Genomic DNA, 21,069 nt, shown 5'->3' with positions numbered 1-21,069 from the left:
GAGAAATACATACATATTAGGGTGTGTACACAGTGTGAATCAGACTAATAGACGATTTTGACAAACTGCACTTGCGATATGGACTATTTTGCCATGTAGCCCTAGGTCAAATGCATTCTACAGACGACAGTCAAAATAGACTTGCTTGCACAGACTATTTTCCCTTGAGATTCTGACGCTTTAGGGCAACTTTTTATTTTTGTTTAGAATGAGTAAACTGACCAATTTGGTAGGTAGACCTTTGCTCACCAGCTTTTGGGGATCCTTCTATTAGTAGTACCTAACAATTACCCTTCTTTCATTATTCATAACATATTACTTTCAGTATGTTGATGCATACAGGGTACACACCTCTTTGCAGACAGCCGTCCTACCACTGCACTTTGGTTGCTGATAGGTCTTAGGAAGTGCTCTGTAGCTGGATCCGATTCGTTTACAGGATGCATAATCAATCTCACGTCCTATGCCTTCATTAGAACGATCATTAGTTACCGGTGAGGCAAAGGTGAGCTCTTTAACCCCCAAGAAAGACTTAAATTGAGCAAAGAGCTCAAGAAACTTTCTGTGGAAAGACAAAAAAGCAAACAAAATACGAAAAGGAAATATAATTAAAACTATATCAATTAGATAACCATACAATAGCTTAAGTTGTTAAAATTAGTTTAGTACATTGTTCTGATTAATCTCTTTTACGCAACAAATTGTTTCATAAATAAAGATCACTCAATGCTATGAGTGTGTAATGTTCTAGGTTTCATAATAAGGGGTGTATTCAATGCGGCCAGTGAGGGGGTTAAACGGCGGGGATTGTCGAAAACACGTTATCCTTGCCGTTTAACCCACGCTCCAGCTGTTCACCATTTTCAACGTTCTGGGGGAATCCTCACTGTTGGAGGGCAGCGAAGCTTCCCCCAAACAGCGAGGCTTGCGGCTAATGCAGGGAGCCCGCTGCATTTAGCCACGAGCCTCGCTGTTTTAGCGGCTGTACACTCCATTTCACCCTCGCTTCAAAAACCTAGTGAGGGGGAAGCGGCATGTGCAGGGGGTCAGTTGAATACTGACCGTGCTAGCTGTCACAGCTCGCAGAAAACATTAAATACGAGTGTAATTGTCTCCCAGCTCAGAGCAATTAAACCACTGCTTTCCACTGCATGTGCCTCATACCAGTCATTTAGCCCCCAACATCAGTTTTAAGGGGGCTGGTTAAAACAGTGTTATACATTTCGTTGCATAGCGTAATAAGCACATTAAAGCTGAAATTAATTGCCAAATTGTGAAGGGGTACAGTGAAAACATGTCACAGAAACAGGTTTGGTGCGCAGCCTTTGATAAATGCAGGACATACGTTTAAGATGAATAGCGCTCTGAGCGGCTGGGTGTTTTTCTATACCAATGCAAGGTTCATAAATCACAGCAATTATTGATTATGAAGCAAATATCTTTTGGAAACATGCCAATTCCTTCTACATACATCACAGAGATCCAGAAGATCTCCAGACATGTGTGCATGCAATATATTACTGTACTGCACACAAAGTGTATTCAGTGTGACAATAGAATTCTGGAAAAAACTGAAGGTGTGAACAGTTTCACTTGCAGAGGAAATTTCAGTACTTGTTTCCTAGCACGGCGCCCAATATTTTCATCTTATGCGATCGCATCGCATGCCATATAGCCGCATGCGATGGTATACAATTTTTTACTGTACAACCACCCTGATGGGTCCTTACAATGTTAAATGGCCCCCCATAGTCAACGCCACCCCCACGATCAACCCCAACCGGAAGCGCGGCGAGCCCGCGAGGGGTGGCGGTACTTGTCCTCCGACCTTTTCATACCCCCACTATCCACGTCGGCGCGGAGTTGATTCTAGATAGTGAGGCGAGCGCAGCGAGCCACCGAGCCTGAAGCGTGGCGAGCGCAGCGAGCCCCGCATGGGGACACGGATTACTTTACATGTATTGCGCATCCGCTCGCCACGCTTCGGGGTCGTATTCCACGTCCGCTCGCCACACTTCGGGCTCGGTGGCTCGCTGCGGTCGTCATACTATCTAAAATCAACTCCTCACCGACGTGGATAGTGGGGGATATGAAAAGGTCGGAGGACGCGTACCACCGCCCCTCGCGGGCGCGCTGCGCTCGCCACGCTTCGGGTTGGCGTTGAGCGCGGGGGTGGCGTTGACTATGGCGGGGCCATTTAACATTGTAAGGACCCATCAGGGTGGTTGTACAATAAAAAAAAAAATCGTATACGATCACATCGTATGCGATATTTTATTGTACAACATCGCATCGCATACCATCGTATACCTTAATTAGTCTTATGGTATACGATGCGATGGGCGCCGTGCTAGGAAACAAGTACCGAAATTTACATGGAGAGTCCTGCAGTGAAGTGTGAATTTCACCATATTAAAAAAAAAAAACTAATGGAAGCCTTTTTGTTGTAAAAACACCACGTGGCACTGGCAATATAAAAGGGCAAGACTTGAAACTGGTAATGGCACAAAAGGACTGCAAAGCACTGTGGTTCGCCTAGATTGGAATAAACAAATAAGCATACTTGACAGCTGGGACACTAATGACTCCCCTTGCTGCAAAAAAAAAATAAAGCATGATTGTTTTGAGATTGCATAAAGAACCTCAGAACCCTGAGATAGACATTGAGCGACCTGAGATTTAGGATGGGGGTAAAGCAGTTACTTGGTTTATGCACAAGCAAGAGATAAGTCTAAAGACCAATTGCTCTTTGCATAGGAGTATGGGTGCTGAATGACAGTCCGACAGTAGTGAGCCTGACTGGCAGGGGCAATTTTACCTTGTGGGGGTCTATGACCATCACAGAGGGAGCCAGCACCGTGGCGAGCCTGTACGGGGACGTCATTGCATGCCTACCTGTCCAAGTCCCAGCGGTCGGGATTCCGATGTCAGGATGCCATACCACACAAGAGGAGTATGACATAGGTTGCCAGAAGAGCCATGATGGACTCCAGTAAAGTACAGCTCTGACGGAGTAGTCTGGTGATGAAAAACTGGCATTGCCAAATCTTCTGAAAGTAGAAGACATAGCAATGTGCCTTGCAACCAAAAGTCGATTGATGCTTGCAGCCATGTCTTGCAGAAATGTAACTACATCCTGACTAAGTGTGCTTGCTCTTGAAGAGAATCCTTTTCCTCAAGAAAACAGACCAAAGCTCAGCTTGCCCTGAGGAGCAAAAATAACTGAAAATCTGCTTTTCACCTATGCAGTACACTGAAGGCCCAGGCCACACCAGCCTCTTCCTGATCAGAGCAAGGCTCGGATTCCAAGGTACATACAGATGGAGAGGCGTAACTGCCCCTCAGTAATGCGGGCGCTTAGCAGATTTATTGTGCAGAATCTGCTGTAATCCCTGCACCAATGAAGACAAATGAAGGTGGCTCAAGCATGGGAGGAAGTAAATCCGCCCAAACTCATGTTGTAGGCCCTATGGCTACCGCAGGAGTAGCCTCCAGGCATGCCACTAGCTGAGCCTGTGTAAGGGAGGTAGCACACGCCGGTTCGACCAGAAACTGTAGTTGGGCCTCTCGCTGCACGTTAAAACAGTGTGCTCACAGACAGACTGTCATGCACTTGATCCTGGGGTGACAATCCCACTGTGCAAGTGCACAGCACAGGAGCTCCCACCTCCTTAGGTGCCTTGCCTCTTGAAGACATAGATTACCAAGACAAAAGCCCACCACACTATAATAGTAATAAATTAGTGTGATCCTTTGGGCAACTATTGGGGAAGATGAAACTTTGTGTATCAACAAAGGGTTAAGAAAGAGTGAAGTAGATATGAAGTCACCCCCTACAAGTGCGCACGCGCACACACAGACACACAGACACACACACACAATGCAGAAGAAAATGTGGGCAAATAAGTAACTAACCAAGCCTTAGGCTGATGTATAGCCTGGAGGTAAGGTATACTGGGGACAGGAGCCCAAACTTTCCAGTGATGCAGCAGGCAGTATGGACCAGACAACGATAGCCAATCCATGTCCTGTGCAGGAAAGGAGAGGGGAGGAGTAAGCCTGTGGCGGAAAGCCTCTGCGAGGGAGCTAACAGGTCAGGGGAGGAGCTAACGGGGAGTACCTACCTTCCACTAATGACCACGGATCCCCAATGGTAAATGGCCGCCCACATTGCCAGCAATATGGCAGGGTCCCCTACTGAGCGCTGTATCCCCAATGGCTCCACCCTGGTGGTCTAGATGGGGGCGTGAGCGACCCGGCTTCCCACTGATGAGCACAGGCTGGAAGTGCCCCACGCAAGAGCTGCTAGCCACGCTTGGCTCCCTCCTTGCAGTCTTGGTGATGTGGCCACCGGGGTTAGGTCCTACATCCAACCAATACCCAGTATCAGCCCTGTGTCTCCTATGGAGCTAAGAATAAAAGACGCCTGACTAACAGTCTCACAGGACCTTAAGCATACAGAGAAGCTGTTGGTATGACTGCCTCAATGAAAACTAAAGACACATCTATTATGCAAAAAAGCATTAGTACTCAATTATTTCCTGTTATAAAAACAAAGAAAAAAACCCATATAAACAAAGTTCTCCTAAACCAGTCATGCGTAATCCACACACAATTGCTAATCAGCAAATCAGCCTGCAAATTACACTGAAATCAAAATCACAGTAAACGATCTGCTACACACCAAAATTCACAATATGCCCATTACGCCAACAGTTTAGGAAGGAAACTCATCTCAAGGATATCAAAACGAATGCCACAAAAGGCATTTCAGTATATAAACAGGCAACATACTTAGCCCAATTCAGACCTGGGCTGCGAGTGTACGGAGCGAGCAGGTAAAATGCTACTCTGCAGAACTTACTCAGCGCTGCGAAAGCCGTGAGCAGGAGGCTGCTGCTGAGGTCAGCTGCACTCACTCCCAACAGCCGGGCAATGTCTGCGTTTCTGGGACACTCCTAGAAACCACTGGCATTCCGTCCCATAGGACAATACCTGTCAACCACCTTTCATACGGCCAGAGAAGTCTAGCCTTCACATGGTCTGTACGCAGGGGGACCTCACACGTGCGTATTCAGGGTTTTCTGATTATCGGATGTGCTGCAAATTTGAAGCTGTTCCAATGGGTCTGAAATCGGGCCCATTTTATTTTCCAATAATTATTTGTTTGTAAAAGCAAAAAGCAAGTAGATTTTCTCTGTATACATACACAGAAATCTGCACGTTTTACATGGTGGACAAAGTTCTTAATTTTGCTTTAAATACGCGTGGGTGGCGACAATTGCTTCAAGTACAGTTCATCACATACAGTCTATACATTGGTTGCAGTCTATCTAGTTATGTGAATAAATGTAATGCAATAAACATTCTGTATAAAGGAATGCCCTTGCAACAAATAAAGCGGTGTTCAATGCAAATTCTTATTACATTATTTTGGCAATCTTATTCGTTTAACATACCCCAGAAATGGTGTGACCAGCTGCAAAAGCTCTGAACCAGATACTAGTTCTTGGTTGAAGAGGGCAATGCATCGTAGAAAATTCTCATAAACCTCCTGGCTCTTCAATACTCGGCGAACCTTAAAATGAAATGGATCCTTAACAGAGGGAAATCTTGCGGTCTCTCTCTTGGTATGAATGTCCCACACAATGCGAGAGAAATTAAGATCAACTAACTCCACAAATAAAAAAAATACAATACACACCTCCTGCTTCTCACAGAATATTATAATTTACCCCTTATTAATGTCATTAAATCTGTACAGATGGGTAGCAGATGTTTTTTTTTTTGCTATTTACTTTTGCACAATTGTTGGAGCTTTTCATTTTAAATATGTATATAATATCTGAATCCATTCATCTCGGGCACTCAAAACATTACATATGCCCATTTGTAGATCACATGCTTCTGTCCCTTACAAGATCAACAACCCACACCTATAGATAGAGTTTAATTATTTTATTTCAAGAACTATAGTGAAAACCTTTACATTGCATTATTTAGAATACCGACTAAACTACTTTTGGGGCATGGGATGGTTGGGCAGAGGACACTGAGGGTGGGTGTAAATGGTGCATTTTAAAGTTGGATACGAGTGGGAAAAGTCTAGTCCATACTCAGCACTGCAAAGGCCGTGAGGAGAAGGAGGCTGCTGCTGAGGTCAGCTGCACTCACTCCCAACAGCCATGCAATGCCTGCGTTTCTAGGACACTCATAGAAAACACTGGCATTCCAGCCCCATAGGCGGGGTGCCTGTCAATCACCTTTCATTCGGCCAGAGAAGTCTAGCCTTCACATGGTCTGTACGCAGGGGGACCTCACACATGCGTATTCAGGGTTTTCCAACTAAACGGGGGAGAATTGGGCAAGGACCTAGGAGTCCAATTGACAATTAACTAGGCTGCAGTACTTAGTGTCATAGTGAAGCCTCTAAGTCCAACAGGATACTAGCCTGTTTAAAAAAAAAATTGTGCAATTCTGTGACCCACACTACAATAAGGACATTATAGAAATGGAAAAAGTCCAGAGAAGGGCAACCAAGCTAATAAAAGGGATGGAGTTTTTAAACTAAGAGGACAGATTAACTAAACTACAAATTTTTACACTGGAAAAAAAAAAAAAACATTTAAGAGGAGACCATGATTAACATGTATAAATATATCAGGGGGCAATAAAAAAAAAAAAAAAAAAAAAAAACTAATCAGGCAACCTATTTGCTTTTGATGTTGGTGACTAGGACACGCGGGCATGCGCTTGGACTGGAGGAGAGAAGATTCTGTACCCTTAGAATATAAGGCTTTTTTATGGTATGGGCAGTAAAGGTATGTAGCTCTTTTCCAGAAGAGCTGGTGTTGGCAGACACATTAAATATATTTAAAATAAGGTTGGAAAAATAGGGGCAGATGTATTAAGCCTTAACAAGAGATAAATGCAAGGGTGATAAAGAGAGATAAACATCCAGCCAATCACCTGCCAACTGACTTTTTTCAAACACAGCCTGTACCATGTTACAGGCTGTGTTTGAAAAAAGTCAGTTGGCAGGTGATTGGCTGGACATTTATCTCTCCTTTTCACCCTTGCATTTATCTCTTATTAAGGTTTAATACATCTGCCCCATAATTATTAGAAATAAAACAAAGTGCATCATGCAAATATGGATACCACACCTAGTGTATGTTCTAATGGGTCCTGTTAAAACAAAAAGTCTAACTCAATGGACGTATTTCTTTTTTTGCAACCTCAAATACTATAAGATTATGTTACACGCGAGGCACAAGTATGTGCTTTCGGTCAGTTACCATTAATAAACTATGGGAGATACATCTTGCCAGAGGGTGAGGAGACAATGAAGGTATTAAAGGGAGACAAATGTAGATGTATTTTGTCCAACAGATGGAATGGCCAACACAAACAGATTTACGGAGTTTGGACATTTAAGTACATTGTTTCCACTTGCCTTATTGAAGAAGGAGAATTCCTGCAGTGTACCATACTTTCCCACACTTGCCACTGACGGGTCCTTAGACTTTCGCATCTTCATCTTTTTCTGTGTAAAAGACAGTAGTTTTCCACAACTGAAACACTATTCATCATGAGGCTATTACGGATTATGATGGAATAGTCTAAGCAAATTACCTTGGAAGGACAAGACATAGGGCGCAACAAGAGAGATCTTGACCGTTTTCGACTTTGCTCCAGGTTCCTCTGGTACTCCAGTTTTCTGGCACTACTAAGGTCACATGCTCCATTTCCAGTGAACTATGAAGGAAGCAAGGCATACTGTTACAATTAACACTTACCTGTGTTTGCCTGTCATTTCAAAACATCGTATGTACCACTTCTCAAAAAACATAGCCATACTACACATTTAACAGTCAAAATCATACATGTAAATAAAGGCTTCTTTCCATTGATGCCCATAAAGGAAATTTCAAGTCTCACAGGTCAGAAAGCCCATCAGTTTACTCCCATACCAGTGATCTCTTTGCCTCTGGAAGGAACTGGCCAAATTCAGACAGCAAATCCTCCTGTCCACGAAATAGATTGGCCACTTCTGTGAACACCTCCTCCTCTGACATGCCACGAAACGGACGGCCTTTTGGATTTAGTTGGTCCTTCTAACAGAAAATGCAAATCAAATAAAAATGATGCTGTCAATACAATGTGACAATGTCAAAATGTAAATAAAAAAAACAGAGCTGTAATTTCTGTGCCATGCCTGTACAATATGCTCTAATTTACTGTATATCTGTTACTCACTCTGATTGATACACGAATTAAGAACTTTTAGATGCTAACCATGATATCTAGTACCAACTGTATCTAGTTCTGCTGGTCCAGATGGAGCCAGCCTTGCCATTTCCATCCCCAGCGCACCAATCCTAGGGTGCTTCGGGGATTCTGGCGCGTGCGCATCCCAAGCGATCAAGTGTCCCATTGTCGGCAATGGCCGTGCGAGCGTCTATTCACAATCCCATCTATTCAAATTCCCCCAAAAGTTTGATTGAAGTTGCCGTTTGTGGGTGGTAACCATCCATTTTTTCAGCGTGTCAGAAAAGATTCAGGAGTACCCAGGTGTTTTAAGGGAAATTCTGTGATGTCAGCTCCAGCCTCGATCAGCCTGTCTCTGTTGCACAGTTGTGGAACGGTCTAAGTTGCACACACTTGCACAGACTGGGAAAACCATTAAATCATAGAACGGACTTGCACAAGGAGGGATTTCATTTTGTCTGAACGTCAACTATCTGATCGCAGGCCTCTGCAAATTCACTCAGCATCGATTTAATGGAAATAAGTCCATACCCATAAATAGGATATGGAATTAAAAGTAGGTAAACAGCCTAAACTGTGCTTTGCGGTCACAAAATAAATTAATCTAATGCCCACATGCTAAATGCTGCTTTACAATTATGCTAATAAATTACCTGGTAAGTATGGAGAATTTCCAAAAATGACCGATAGATCTCAGGCCGGTCGAGGAATCGGGTTTTGATTTTATTGACATAACTGATGGCATTGTGAAACTCCAGTGAGTCAGATTCTGGTGGAGCTTGGGTCTTCTCTTTATCATGTGGCCGAGGTTCCTGGGCTGCCTCACTAAGTGAATTTTCAGGCACAGCAGGAGCTACTACACGAGTGCTAGGTAAGTTGCTGGTGGCTGCATCAGAAGATACCTAGTGAGATACAGGCCAAGACAATATCACCATCTCGTTTGTAATATTAGAGCAGGAAATACAAATACCCTAATTATTTTACTCTCTTACCGGACTGGCCAATGATGTCTGTACCACCAGTTTGCCATTTTTTGGAAGCTCAATTTTATAGCCAAGTGGTAAAAAGGCATTAAAGCCCAGCATTAAATCCGGATGCTCATGGAACAACTGGGAGACACGGCGGATAACACCAGGAGTGTCAATACTGCAAGAAAGTGAACATGGTGAATTTTGTTAGGACAATTCTTATACACAATAATTAAAAAAACATTTATACAATGAGAATACACCTATTCGTCACCACCTTACCTTTGACTCCTATCTTGCTCAATGGATTCAATCCACCTGGATCAGCTACTAGCCTGTTCTGCTATTCTACTATTAGCTAAAAGCACAGACATTCTAGTGGCGCTCGATGGCAAATGGAAAGGGAGCACCACAAACTTTCCAGGATGGTCACAGGATCATGACTTGGGTACTCAGTGTCACCAGTTTTACATGCTTTTATATATAAGATATTAGTTTAATGTTCTATTTTATTACAAGGTAATTCCTCCAGTTATCATTCCCAGCATAGAGCCTACTTGTTACCAGACTGAGACTCCGTTACGGCTCACTTCGCTAAGTTTTTCCCTGGACTATGGATCAGGTATCCAACAGTTTTCTGGAAGAACAAAAATTTCCCCTAGAAAAAGCAGTTTGTAAATGAATAAGAAGTCATCATAATTATACAAGTCAGCACTTGTGAGATTGTCAGATTTTACCCAATTCAGGTGGATTGGGTCAATTTATCTGACAAAATCTGATGTGTCTGATGTGTAGGATCCAATGCACAATCCCGTGCTATTGGGTATAACCAAGAGATTAATCCTCCTGCATATAGGATAAATCTCGAGTCAATCAGGTCCAACTTGTTGGACAAGTGTAAGGGGGCCTATAGATCAATTTTATATATTAGCTGCTAGCAAGAGGCCAGCTTTTAAACTAGACAAGAAGGAACTGGATGTATAACTGTATATAAACAAAGTGAGAGCAGCAATGTGAAAGAATTTGCATACCATATATAGCTAATAAAGATGGAGAAACTATCATTATTATACAATGTTGTTACTAATAAACTGGTGTTGAAGTGGTGGGAGATTATAATTAAGAACAAATTTCTAAAGTATATTTGATACTTATCTACACAATTATGGAATGTTGCTAATTATAAAATCCTGTCAAAATGATGGCATAAGGTCCCTACACTTGTAACATTTTGTCAGATTTGACCCAATTCAGATGGATTGGGCCAATTTATTTGACAAAATCTGATGTGCCTGATGCTGTAGGACCCGATACACATTCCCGCGCGCATTGGGTCTAACCAAGAGATTGATCCTCCTGCACATAGGATAAATCTCAAGTCAATCAGGTCCAACTTGCCCCTCAGACAAGTTAGACAAGTTGGACAAGTGGGGCCAGTCCCGATCGACTCCTACTTCCAATATCTGTCTTCACAGCTCCATCCGTCTAAATCCAGCAAGTTTGAAACCTATTTTGGTTTCATTTTCTGTTGAAGGAGTAATTTGGTCCGTTAAGTGGCCTCTAGTGGTAACTGGAGGTACGGCACATCAAAAATGTGAGATTTAGGGCCAGATGTATCAAGCTTCAAAAAGCGATAAAATGGAGAGTGATAAACAACCAACTACTACCTGTCATTTTTCAAACTCAGCCTGTGAAATGACAGGTAGAAGCTGATTGGCTGGCTGGCTGAGGCACTAAGGAACACATAATGAATGGGCAGACTGAAAACATAAAAAAATGGAATTAAAACGAAAAAAAGAAAAACAAGACTGCAACAAAGTGGTGAGAGTAGATGTAAAAAAATGAGAGGATCAAATTTATGTAAATTGGGGGAGAGGAGTTCAATGATTGCATTGCTGTTAACAATTTTCTAATATAGGTCTTGTATGTAGATGACTTGATCTACTCACATATAACAGAATCGCAAATGTATTTCATTTTGCTTCCTACACTATTTACTTTGTTTCTTGAGCAAACTTTTAAAAAATGTATATTGAATGTCTTTATGATGCATTGCTTCGACAAAAATGTAAAAAAAAAAAAAAACCCTGAGAGGAAGACAATGTTGAGAGCATCACATGAGATGGTCATCTGCCACAAGTAAGCATGTTCTAAGGTCTTGTAGGTTATCAATGGTAGGCAACTGAGCAACGGAAACACTGCACGCTGACCGCTCTTACCTCATATGTACACTAAAGTATTTACAGGGAACGTCAAAGTTGTGTCTTGGGATAAATTCACTTCCCATAATGCTTATGCCAAATTACATAGAACTTATATTTCCATAAAGTTTACTTTGAAAAAGCATATGTGACATAATCTATGTCTTCCATTGATGGTGTATCTGCCTCTGACAGACCTGATACAGCACTATTCCACCAGTTATTGATTTTACATGCTCTATCTGGGATCACTGTAAAATGTATTATGAAATTGCCTTGTTTCCATCTCATTACCCCTCTATAGCATAATCCAGCATTCCTACCAAATTTCAGTCAATATCACTTCTCCTCCTGTATTGGGGGGACGTTAGGGTGGTGTCTGCCCTCCTCAAATTGGGCTGATGCAGCCTTCCTTCGTTTTTTTGCAAAGCAAGTTGGGTTTACCTACTATAAGCTTGTTTGCCTACATTCAAACTAAACTCCCGACCCCCTCCCTCCACACACAGACACACTGGGCCTTATTCTGGTTCACTCTTAGAGGCAAATTCCTTCTGAAATGGACAAAGCCATGTGCACTGCAGGTGGGGAGATATAACATGTGCAGAGAGAATTAGATTTGGGTGGGGTTTTTCTTCAAAGTGAGATCTATATTGCAGTGTAGAAATAAAGCAGCCAGTATTTACACTGCCCAGAAACAAAATAACTCACCCAAATCTAGATCTGTGCACATGTTACATTTGCCCTCCTGCAATGCACATGGTTTTGTCTATTTGAGAAGGCATTTGCCTCTAAGAGTGAACCAGAAAAAGGCCCACTGAATCAATCAAATCGATTGCTAAGTCTCTGTGCCTTCTGCCTTCATAACCCTCTGTTGAATGGGTATCATCTCTGTCCTTTAAAACCTTTTGCTCCATGTTAAATAACCAGTTGCCATGAGCTTTAAGAGGTTATTCTGGTCCACACGCAAATCTGTGAAATTTGCAGCTTTGCGTGTGGTTTAAACGACACCTGCATGAACAACTGAATTCCCGGCACCTGCAGCATCTCCGAATTAACATGGGAACACCTAGCGTTTTCATTGGGATGCCCATGAAACACTGGCCGTTACCATGGGCGCAGCCCATCGCCGCCACCCCACGCACTGCCAGGTGCAAATGGTATGACGAACAAGAAGCTCGCCGCGCCCGCTCGGACCAAGCGGCTGTACATTCACTAAACATCCCCCCCCCCCCATGCGAACGTGCAGGGGAGCGAATGGACCTGAATAAGGTCCTTAGTGCAAGAGGGATCTGGGATGCCATCTCATCATAACACCTGATCTGTGGCACAGAAGAGTGTCTCCAAGAGGGTTATTCTAGTTCATTCTTTCTGACAAAATCCTTCTTAGATGGACAAAACCATGTGCACTGCAGGTGGGTCAGGTGTAACATGTGCAGAGAGAGTTAGATTTGGGTGGGGTTTTTCTTCAAAGTGAGATCTATATTGCAGTGTAAAATCATGCAGTCAGTATTTTCCCTGCAAAGAAACAAAATAACTCACCCAAATCTAATTCTCTCTGCACATGTCACATCTGCCCCCCTGCAGTGCACATGGTTTTGTCCATCTAAGAAGGATTTTGTCAGAAAGAATGGACTAGAATAATCCCCCAAGTCCTTTATCTCCTCAATTAAGGAGGAGAATGCATATAAGTGCTCTAACAGATGGTACCTGGTACCCACCCATCTACACAAAATGTATAACTATGCCTCAGACTGGTGTTGGAGAGAATGATGCAATGTACTCTCTTACATATTTTGTGGCGATGCTCGAAAATAATATAATACAGGGTTGAGTTTACATTTCTCCTATTAAATGTTCGGTACTTGTGTATTTTCACGGTGCCCGATATATCGGATGCAATACTGGCCGATATATCAGATGCGATATCGGCCGATATATCGATGCGATCCGAACCGATGTTTGACCTGTTCATAACCCCACTATCCACTATGCATGGAGACGATTTTATATAGTGTGGCGAGCACGGATATTTTGAAAAAAATAAAGAGAGAATCTCTCTTATTTTCAAATTCTTTATTTATGGTGCATAAAACAATAGTGGCTGGAAGTTGGAAAATGGGCAGTACCTGAAAGTGCACAGTGGCCACATGCGCAGAACCTTCACCGTCCAAACAGAAGTCACAGTCCACAAAGTTTGGCACCCCTCTCCACGACGCGTTGTCGATAGGCACTCCTATCTTTGTCAAGGCCTTGACAAAGATAGGAGTGCCTATCGAAACACGTATCTTTGTCAAGGCCTTGACAAAGATAGGAGTGCCTATCGAAACGTGTCGGTGGAGAGGGGTGCCAACCTTTGTGGACTGTGACTTCTGTTTGGGCGGTGAAGGTTCTGCGCATGTGGCCACTGCGCACTTTCAGGTACTGCCCATTTTCCAACTTCCAGCCACTATTGTTTTATGAACCATAAATAAAGAATTTGAAAATAAGAGAGATTCTCTCTTTATTTTTTTCAAAATATCCGTGCCGGAGTTCATGTTCATGGAATGAGAGTTATGGTCCTTGGAGATCGAGTTTTGTGACTCAAAGATACCATTATAGGAGTCATTTGATTATTTGTTATGGGAGTACGGTACATCCTTTGAATTCCATCTGGTGGAGGGGACTATCACTAAGATCACCAAGTGACCCGTATTAAAGATACCTTTATACACAGGTGTATACCTTCCTTCATGTGAGTGAGGGTACGCATTCTTCTGGGTTCACCTAATACACCCCCCCCCCCCCCCGAGTATGATCTGAAAAATAGACGTACTAGACATTGCTTTGTCTCTTTTTCTTTCATATACATGAGGGATTGTGAAAGTTAAAGAGGATATTCTGGTGTAAGAACAACCGCCATCGCCGCATGCCCGATTTGTTGTGAAGATTACCATTGAAAAAAGGACTTTGGTCCTACTTTGAAGGCTTGGCTGAAGGCGTTTGGTAGAGCCTTGGGACTTTTTGCATCTCTATACTAAAATTGTTAATGTCTGTATTCTATATTCTACTATCATCTTAATTGCTTTCACATCTTTGTACCTTCCTTATGTTAAAACTTTAAATAAGTAGACTTAAAAAAAAAAAAAAAAAATTGTCAAAGGATTTACACCGCAAAAAAAATTATTTTATATAACAAAGAGCCCTAGATGTCCACCACCTTATTAGATTTCACCAATAGTCATATTTAAACAAATATGGAAAATATAAACAATTGTTAATAAAATTTGTGTTTGTATTAAAACAATTCTTTAAAATTCTTAATCCACAACTGTTTTGCTCAATTTGAGATGATACAAGGTAAGTCCAAACCCTACGGGCCCACACTTCGGCTCCTGCCGGGCGGAGAAAAGCCGTGCCGTGCACAGTAGTTGTCAATGGCCACTATTGTGTCCATTCACACGGGACGGCCACGGCCTGGCAGTCCGGTTGCAGCCGGATCCCACCACTGGAAGGGACGACTGCCCTACGTGTTTCATCTTATAAAGACTTCATCAGGGGTTCAACAAACAGGTAGTAAATCAAAAGTGTAATGTGAATAGGTCCTTTCACATGGATTCTTAAATATCCAATGATCAACAACACAATGGTGTGTCTCATAAGATTTTAGGCGGTATAAACGGCAAATGTCTCACAGTGGTCCAATGCCAAAACATAAGTGGTAAGTCACACGGGACTTCAGTGATGTAGAGGCAAGTGTACCAAGCAGGATTAGTGCCCAGAAAAGGGTCTGTAATAGGAAATCCTCAAACAGCACGTCTATGAGGATTTCCTATTACAGACCACCAGAGATTGTAAAACAATAAAAGATATAAAGAAAATAGGACTAGTTTCGCACAGTGCACTCTTCCTTCCACAAAATTAAACGTAATTTTAACTATGTATTCCTTTATTATGATGATATTAAAAACTTTCAGTTTCCATTTTTAATGGTATATTAATAAGTATCTCCTTTTATTCAAACTGAAAGCCCTATGGAAGGGTGAATCAAAAGCAAAATATAGAAAAAAAGTTTCTTTAACATTGATAGAAGGTGTTCTGAAGAAAAAAGTGAAATAAAGATATTAAAACAAATCTGTATGCTGGTTTTTCTATTATGCCCCTGTTGGGGGTTTACATTTTCCAAATATTAGTGTGATAGTGCACCAGTGAGTCCCCACTATCTATCAAAATGGTGGATTAGAAAGTTTTTTTATATCCAACAATGGATGGTAAGGTACATTTGTGAGGTTAGAATATATAGTATACTATCCCTTTAATTGAAAATTAATATGTTTCTAGGAGTAGGACTTCAAGTACAAAATTGGCTGTGTGGGCAGATATACACAGTAACCGGATTCAAATATTCCCTTTTATAATTTCTGCAAAACATTCCGTTTACCTCTGGGATTTAAACTCCTTCATAATCTCAAGGAAACCATTATATGTTGCTGGATCACTGCCAAAACGTATTTTCACCTGATCCAGATAGGATAAGGCATCCTCAACCTAAGAAATATATTTCATTATTAGTAATAAAGGCAGGATCATCATACAGTATCTGCACTTTATGTGATACATTGGTTGCCAACATATTTTGTGACAAAGAAAGTTAGGAGAACACAAGAAAAAAAAAAAAAAGAAAGGATGAACATAATCTCTTGCAAATACAGTAATCAATAATCTTTGTGGCAAACATGCCATAAGGGTACAATTAAGTCTTGGACCCACCAATCAAATATGCTGCTTTACAACAGAGGACACATTCAGAAGACATGATATACATAATGAAGGTAGGTCCAAGTAAAGGAAAGTTGCATAATAGGGGTCATAACCAAGGCTTCCTTAGAATATAAATAATGGTCCGAAAACGCTTTGACATACTCCATTGTTAGATCTGCTGTGGCTCGCAGTCTCTAGCATCACATTCTCTAACCACTTTGAGAGATGCTTTAGGAACTTTGGAGTTAGAACAAATTGGTCCTTAGCTCAGAAGAGGTAGTTACCTTCTCTCAGCCTCTTCCTTCTAGGTATAACTAGATATAATCAACACTTAATTAACTGCTTGTGCAGTCATTTTACAAAATATTTTGACCTCATGCTTTTTTCACAGCCAAGTGACTCCTTCCAGCTGGATTTAGAGAAGAACTTGCCGATATGTCACTGTCTACAGGACTTCTGATCCCCATTACACAAACCAATAGTGATTGAAGCACATTTTAGAAAAATTATCTTGTTTCCATCACAAAGGTGGCATTATCTATTGTTATTGCATATTGTAGGCTAACCAAAAACATGGCAAGTCTTAAAAGTTGCCCACACACTACAGCAATATTTCAACCGATCAGCTGATAAATCGGCTAATTTTAACTGCAAATCGATCGCTATCCAATGTGGATCTTTAGCAGAATCTTTTGATCTTACCTGCTGCAGGGAAGATCCGAAGATGAAGCTAAAGATTCAGGTAATCATGTGGTCGGGTATTTGGGAGTTGGGGCACTCAGACGATCGGGTGCATTCGGCCATGATTAGACATGTGGGAATTGACGTGTTCAGATGCAAGAAAGTTTGGTTACTCAGGGATTCGGGTGCATTTGGTCACATTCACGTGATTGGGTTTTCGACCACGCTTGGTCTCGTTTGGGCTAGTTCATGGATTTGGGCGCATTTGCATACTCATTAGAGTTCAGCCGAATTTGCGCAGTCGGGTATTTGGTCGCATTTGGTTGCGTCCAGGCACTCGTGCAAGTTCGGATACTTGGTCGCGGTTGGTTATTTGGAAGTTGGCACGAGTTAAAAAGAGAGCAAGGGAGAGACTGTCAGAGAGATGGAGGAATCAGAGGGAAACCATGAAAGAAAAAGTAAATAACAGCCCCATCGAGTGGGTATTCAGATTTCTGTCAAACAATGTCTAGGTCTGCAGTCAACACAAGCAATATGTTGACATGGCTATGGTCAGCATGCTTTTGTTGATACTATCCACATCCACTATGATTGGGAACAGTCAAGTAAGGCAAGCGCAGCCCGAAGCATGGCGACCAAATGCTGTACACTAAATCACCAAAAAACGTGAACTATTCACGTCAATCTTTTGCTTGTTCTGGCCAGAAGCATGGCAAGCAAAGCGAGGGGACGCAGCAAACTAATTGTCCTCGTGCAGTCCACGTGCTCAGGTGTTGACATTGACACCAAACAGTGAAATAAGCATGTCGAACTTTTTACGTGTCAACCTTGTATATGCCATGCTTTTGGGGTCGACCTACTATACCACACCCCGTGGAGTGATTACCTCAACATGCAGGTATAAAAGTATGTAAACAACAGTTAAAGCTATACAGTGCATGAATTCACGAACAAAACAAATGGCAAACTGGTATTCCTACAGAGAAGATTTACACAGAGCAATGTCACGGCCACTTCTCAAACAAGAGATGTTTAAAGGTTCTCTGTTACAGAACTTACATGAACAGGGAGCTTTTCTTGGGGCTTGCACCAGCTGTTGGAGCTTGGCTTACAGCTGTCACCTCCACTGCTACTTGCCATTTTGCCTTCCAAAATGAATACCTGTCACCAGGAAAGATGGACTTCTCCACGACGGTACAACGTGAAAGTTGAAGTGCTCAAATTTCAGAAAACATAGTGCTCTGCTTACTTATTCATTTAGTTGTTGGAAACAGTCAGCACTAAAACAGAATAAATATTTGTATATATTAACCCAAACCAACACAATACACACATAACAAATATAGAAAATATGCCCATACACCGAGCAAAAGTTAGCAGATAGAGGAGAATCAGAAACTGATCCAACATGTGTCTTTAAGCAAGCTCCCATCCTTTGTGCTATGTACCCCTTTGGTCTGAGATCATGAAGATACATTTTTGGTTTAAATCACTGCCCACTCACAACCAGTGGAGAAACCAATTAAAATATATTTCTTTTAGGAAGACATTTTATTTCAGGCAGATACTGAGGGGCCTATGCAAAAGCACTTGAGTTCGCTAAAAGTGCCAGATGACGACCGCACGTGGACGTTTTTTTAAAGTGGCAATCATTAACAAGGCAAAACTATGCCTTCTGAATGATTGCCACTTTAAAATAAGTTTGAATTTGGCTGGCATAGAACTCCTCTAGCAATCTGAGATGCTATTACCTATGCCCCTGAAGCTTTGATATACAAGTTGTAAACAGAACAGATGTATTGTTAGGATAATAATTTAGGATTTTATTGGTGACAAATAGGATATATTAATTTTAATCACAGAAAGGTACAATGTAAGCGTTGGGGAGAAACAGTTACAGAAATGATATCACTTGACAACATGTGCACAGAACAAAACAAATGACTGGCTTCTTTGTGGGGGAATAAATGGCAAATCCAAGCGCTTTTTATGCGGTGCAGGCAGAGGGATGTATATTTGTCTTTGTCCTTCTCAATCTGTGCGTGTCACAACAATGCATCCACCTGGCCTAATGGAGTAGAGATGAATTTCTTACCATGAAATGGTGTATTTGCATATTACAACCTGACTTTATCAACATGCAAGTGTGTACTAATGTATAGACAGCATTGGCAATTTCAAGTGCCGATATACCAGACACAGTATATTACTGAAACATACTGTACAATGTTTAATAAAGAGGCTGTCAATGCACTAATTATTGTCCTAATATACCACATTGTTATAAATGTATAAATATATATTTTTGCATGTCCTTGTCATGCAGACAGGCAATACTAAAATATGAAAATAGCGACATTTGCAAAACCTATGCAAAATGAGTGGTTACTAATTACTAATTTAGTTTCCATACTATCCCACAACATATGGATATGTAGCCACACTCCAGATCCTGTAATTACAACATTTGACATAACTATACAATTGAATCGGTAAAATTTTATAGGATGTGAGATTCAGAAAGTGACAGATTTGGTAACAAATTTCGTGGGGGGTTTTAAAGCGGCAATTATTTACACTGCAAAATCAAACTGGTTTTGCAGTGTAAATGATTGCCGCTTTAAAAAAATACTGGAGATTTCTTACCAAATCTCTCACTTTCTGAATAGCTCATCCTATTAAATTTCACCCCTTGTGTTGCTTTGATTTTACATAATAAAACTCAAAGGGTTTTTTTTTTATATAAAAAAATAATCCACGTTTAAATGAGTTTAATATGTTTGTACATTATATGTATGATGTGTGTATTTTGGTGTAAATGTAGTATTTTCCCAACTCTCCACCTGTCAATGCTCCTCACAAATATTTTAGGAGCAAATATTCTTTAACTACTGCCTTCCGTGATCATGCCCAGCACACATATACTAGCAATGGATCATCCCAGTACCATATAGTTACTCTCAATAATGCTCTACACCTTTGTTAAAACCACTTCTGCTTTTTCGGGTATTGATGACTGTTTTCTATTTGGTAATGCATGTTCCATCACGTATAACAGCATCTACACTACTACACTCCCTTGTCCCCACTGTATCATCTCACACCTTATTCACTTGTTATCCTTTCCATCCTCTATGATTGCCCAACTGCACTCCATGTTATTGATGTCTGACTGTTCAAATGACCCCCCCCCCCCCCCCCTTTATTGTAGTCCCCATTCTGATGTGGAGCAGTCCCCCCCCCATATATATAGTGTGTATGTTACACGCAGCTGGTCCCTACTGACATCATTACCTATTGTCCTCTCGCAACATATCAGCCCATCTCTGCTACTATACCGCTGCTTCCTCTCCTCTACACCGCCGGTGCCGATACCCAGGTACTCCCCAGCCCAGTACGTGCCCCCCCTCCAGCAGCCTGTGCCCATTGTACTGTCCTCACTGCCACCTTCGTATCACCTGGTGCCTCTGTGCCAGGCTTCCTGTACCCTGGTATGTGTTCCCATCTTCTCCTCCACACTCCCTGTCACTTCCCCGCCTCACACCCTCACAGAGTCCCACCGTTCGGGCTCCATCTATCCGCTTTGTGACTATCCTCCATTTTTCTCCTCCCGCTGCCTGTGTCACTGCTCGGTGCGGCCCCGCTGCTGCCGCCTCCCTCTATTGTGTCTCCCTGCTGCTCCTGCAATAGTTATTACCGGAGCCGCCATCTTCCCCGCACTCCCCGCTGACACCGGGAACCGATCGTAGCCTTCCAAATTGACACAAGGTACGACGGGAAATCCGTCGCCGTCAGTGCACGCAGCGTGACGTCAGCGCGCGTATCAGCTCCGACCAAGGCACGCACAGGTCGGGATTGCGAGGGGGGGAACGGATGGGGGTTGAGGCCCTAGTGTAGTGCCTTGGGGCCCGATGTACTATCTTCCTGGGGACCCTGGCCGGGTGGGGCTGTCCTTTCGCGACTGGCAGAGACGTGTGGGGAAAGACCGTGAGGAGATGCAGAGAAAGCAGCACATTCCCCTCTGACTCCGCCTGCATCAGGGCTGGGAGCAGGGGTCTACTTGTTATTGATATGTGTTTATTAACATAGTGCACCTATTCTGCATCGCACACATCCTTTGCGTCCGGAACAAATTATCCAACCATAATGTATAGATTGTGGATGGAAGCCTGGGTGAAACAGATGTAAACAGAGAACAAGAACATACAAAC

At 42.2% G+C, this 21,069-nt stretch overlaps 1 protein-coding gene across 1 annotated transcript in view; it reads right to left on the bottom strand.

Moving 5' to 3' along the window:
- The window catches only part of SIN3B (SIN3 transcription regulator family member B), a 51,892-nt gene extending 31,181 nt beyond the window's left edge, over nt 1–20,711 (bottom strand). The window contains exons 1-10 of the mRNA XM_083180827.1: nt 20,556–20,711; nt 17,918–18,138; nt 15,858–15,964; nt 9,264–9,417; nt 8,925–9,173; nt 7,974–8,117; nt 7,636–7,758; nt 7,457–7,546; nt 5,460–5,578; nt 352–562 (exon numbers count right to left, since the gene is read on the bottom strand). Coding sequence (XP_083036953.1) covers nt 352–562; nt 5,460–5,578; nt 7,457–7,546; nt 7,636–7,758; nt 7,974–8,117; nt 8,925–9,173; nt 9,264–9,417; nt 15,858–15,964; nt 17,918–17,998 — 1,278 coding nt within the window. The 5' untranslated portion in view covers nt 17,999–18,138; nt 20,556–20,711. The remainder of the gene's footprint in view (nt 1–351; nt 563–5,459; nt 5,579–7,456; nt 7,547–7,635; nt 7,759–7,973; nt 8,118–8,924; nt 9,174–9,263; nt 9,418–15,857; nt 15,965–17,917; nt 18,139–20,555) is intronic.
- Nucleotides 20,712–21,069: the final 358 nt, after the last annotated feature.

Source organism: Crinia signifera, chromosome 1 (assembly GCF_055691185.1).
Source record: "Crinia signifera chromosome 1, ASM5569118v1, whole genome shotgun sequence".
NCBI classification, from domain to species: domain Eukaryota; kingdom Metazoa; phylum Chordata; class Amphibia; order Anura; family Myobatrachidae; genus Crinia; species Crinia signifera.
The sequence above is the reverse complement of the archived record's forward strand: the minus strand, read 5'-3'. Positions and strand labels throughout refer to the sequence as shown.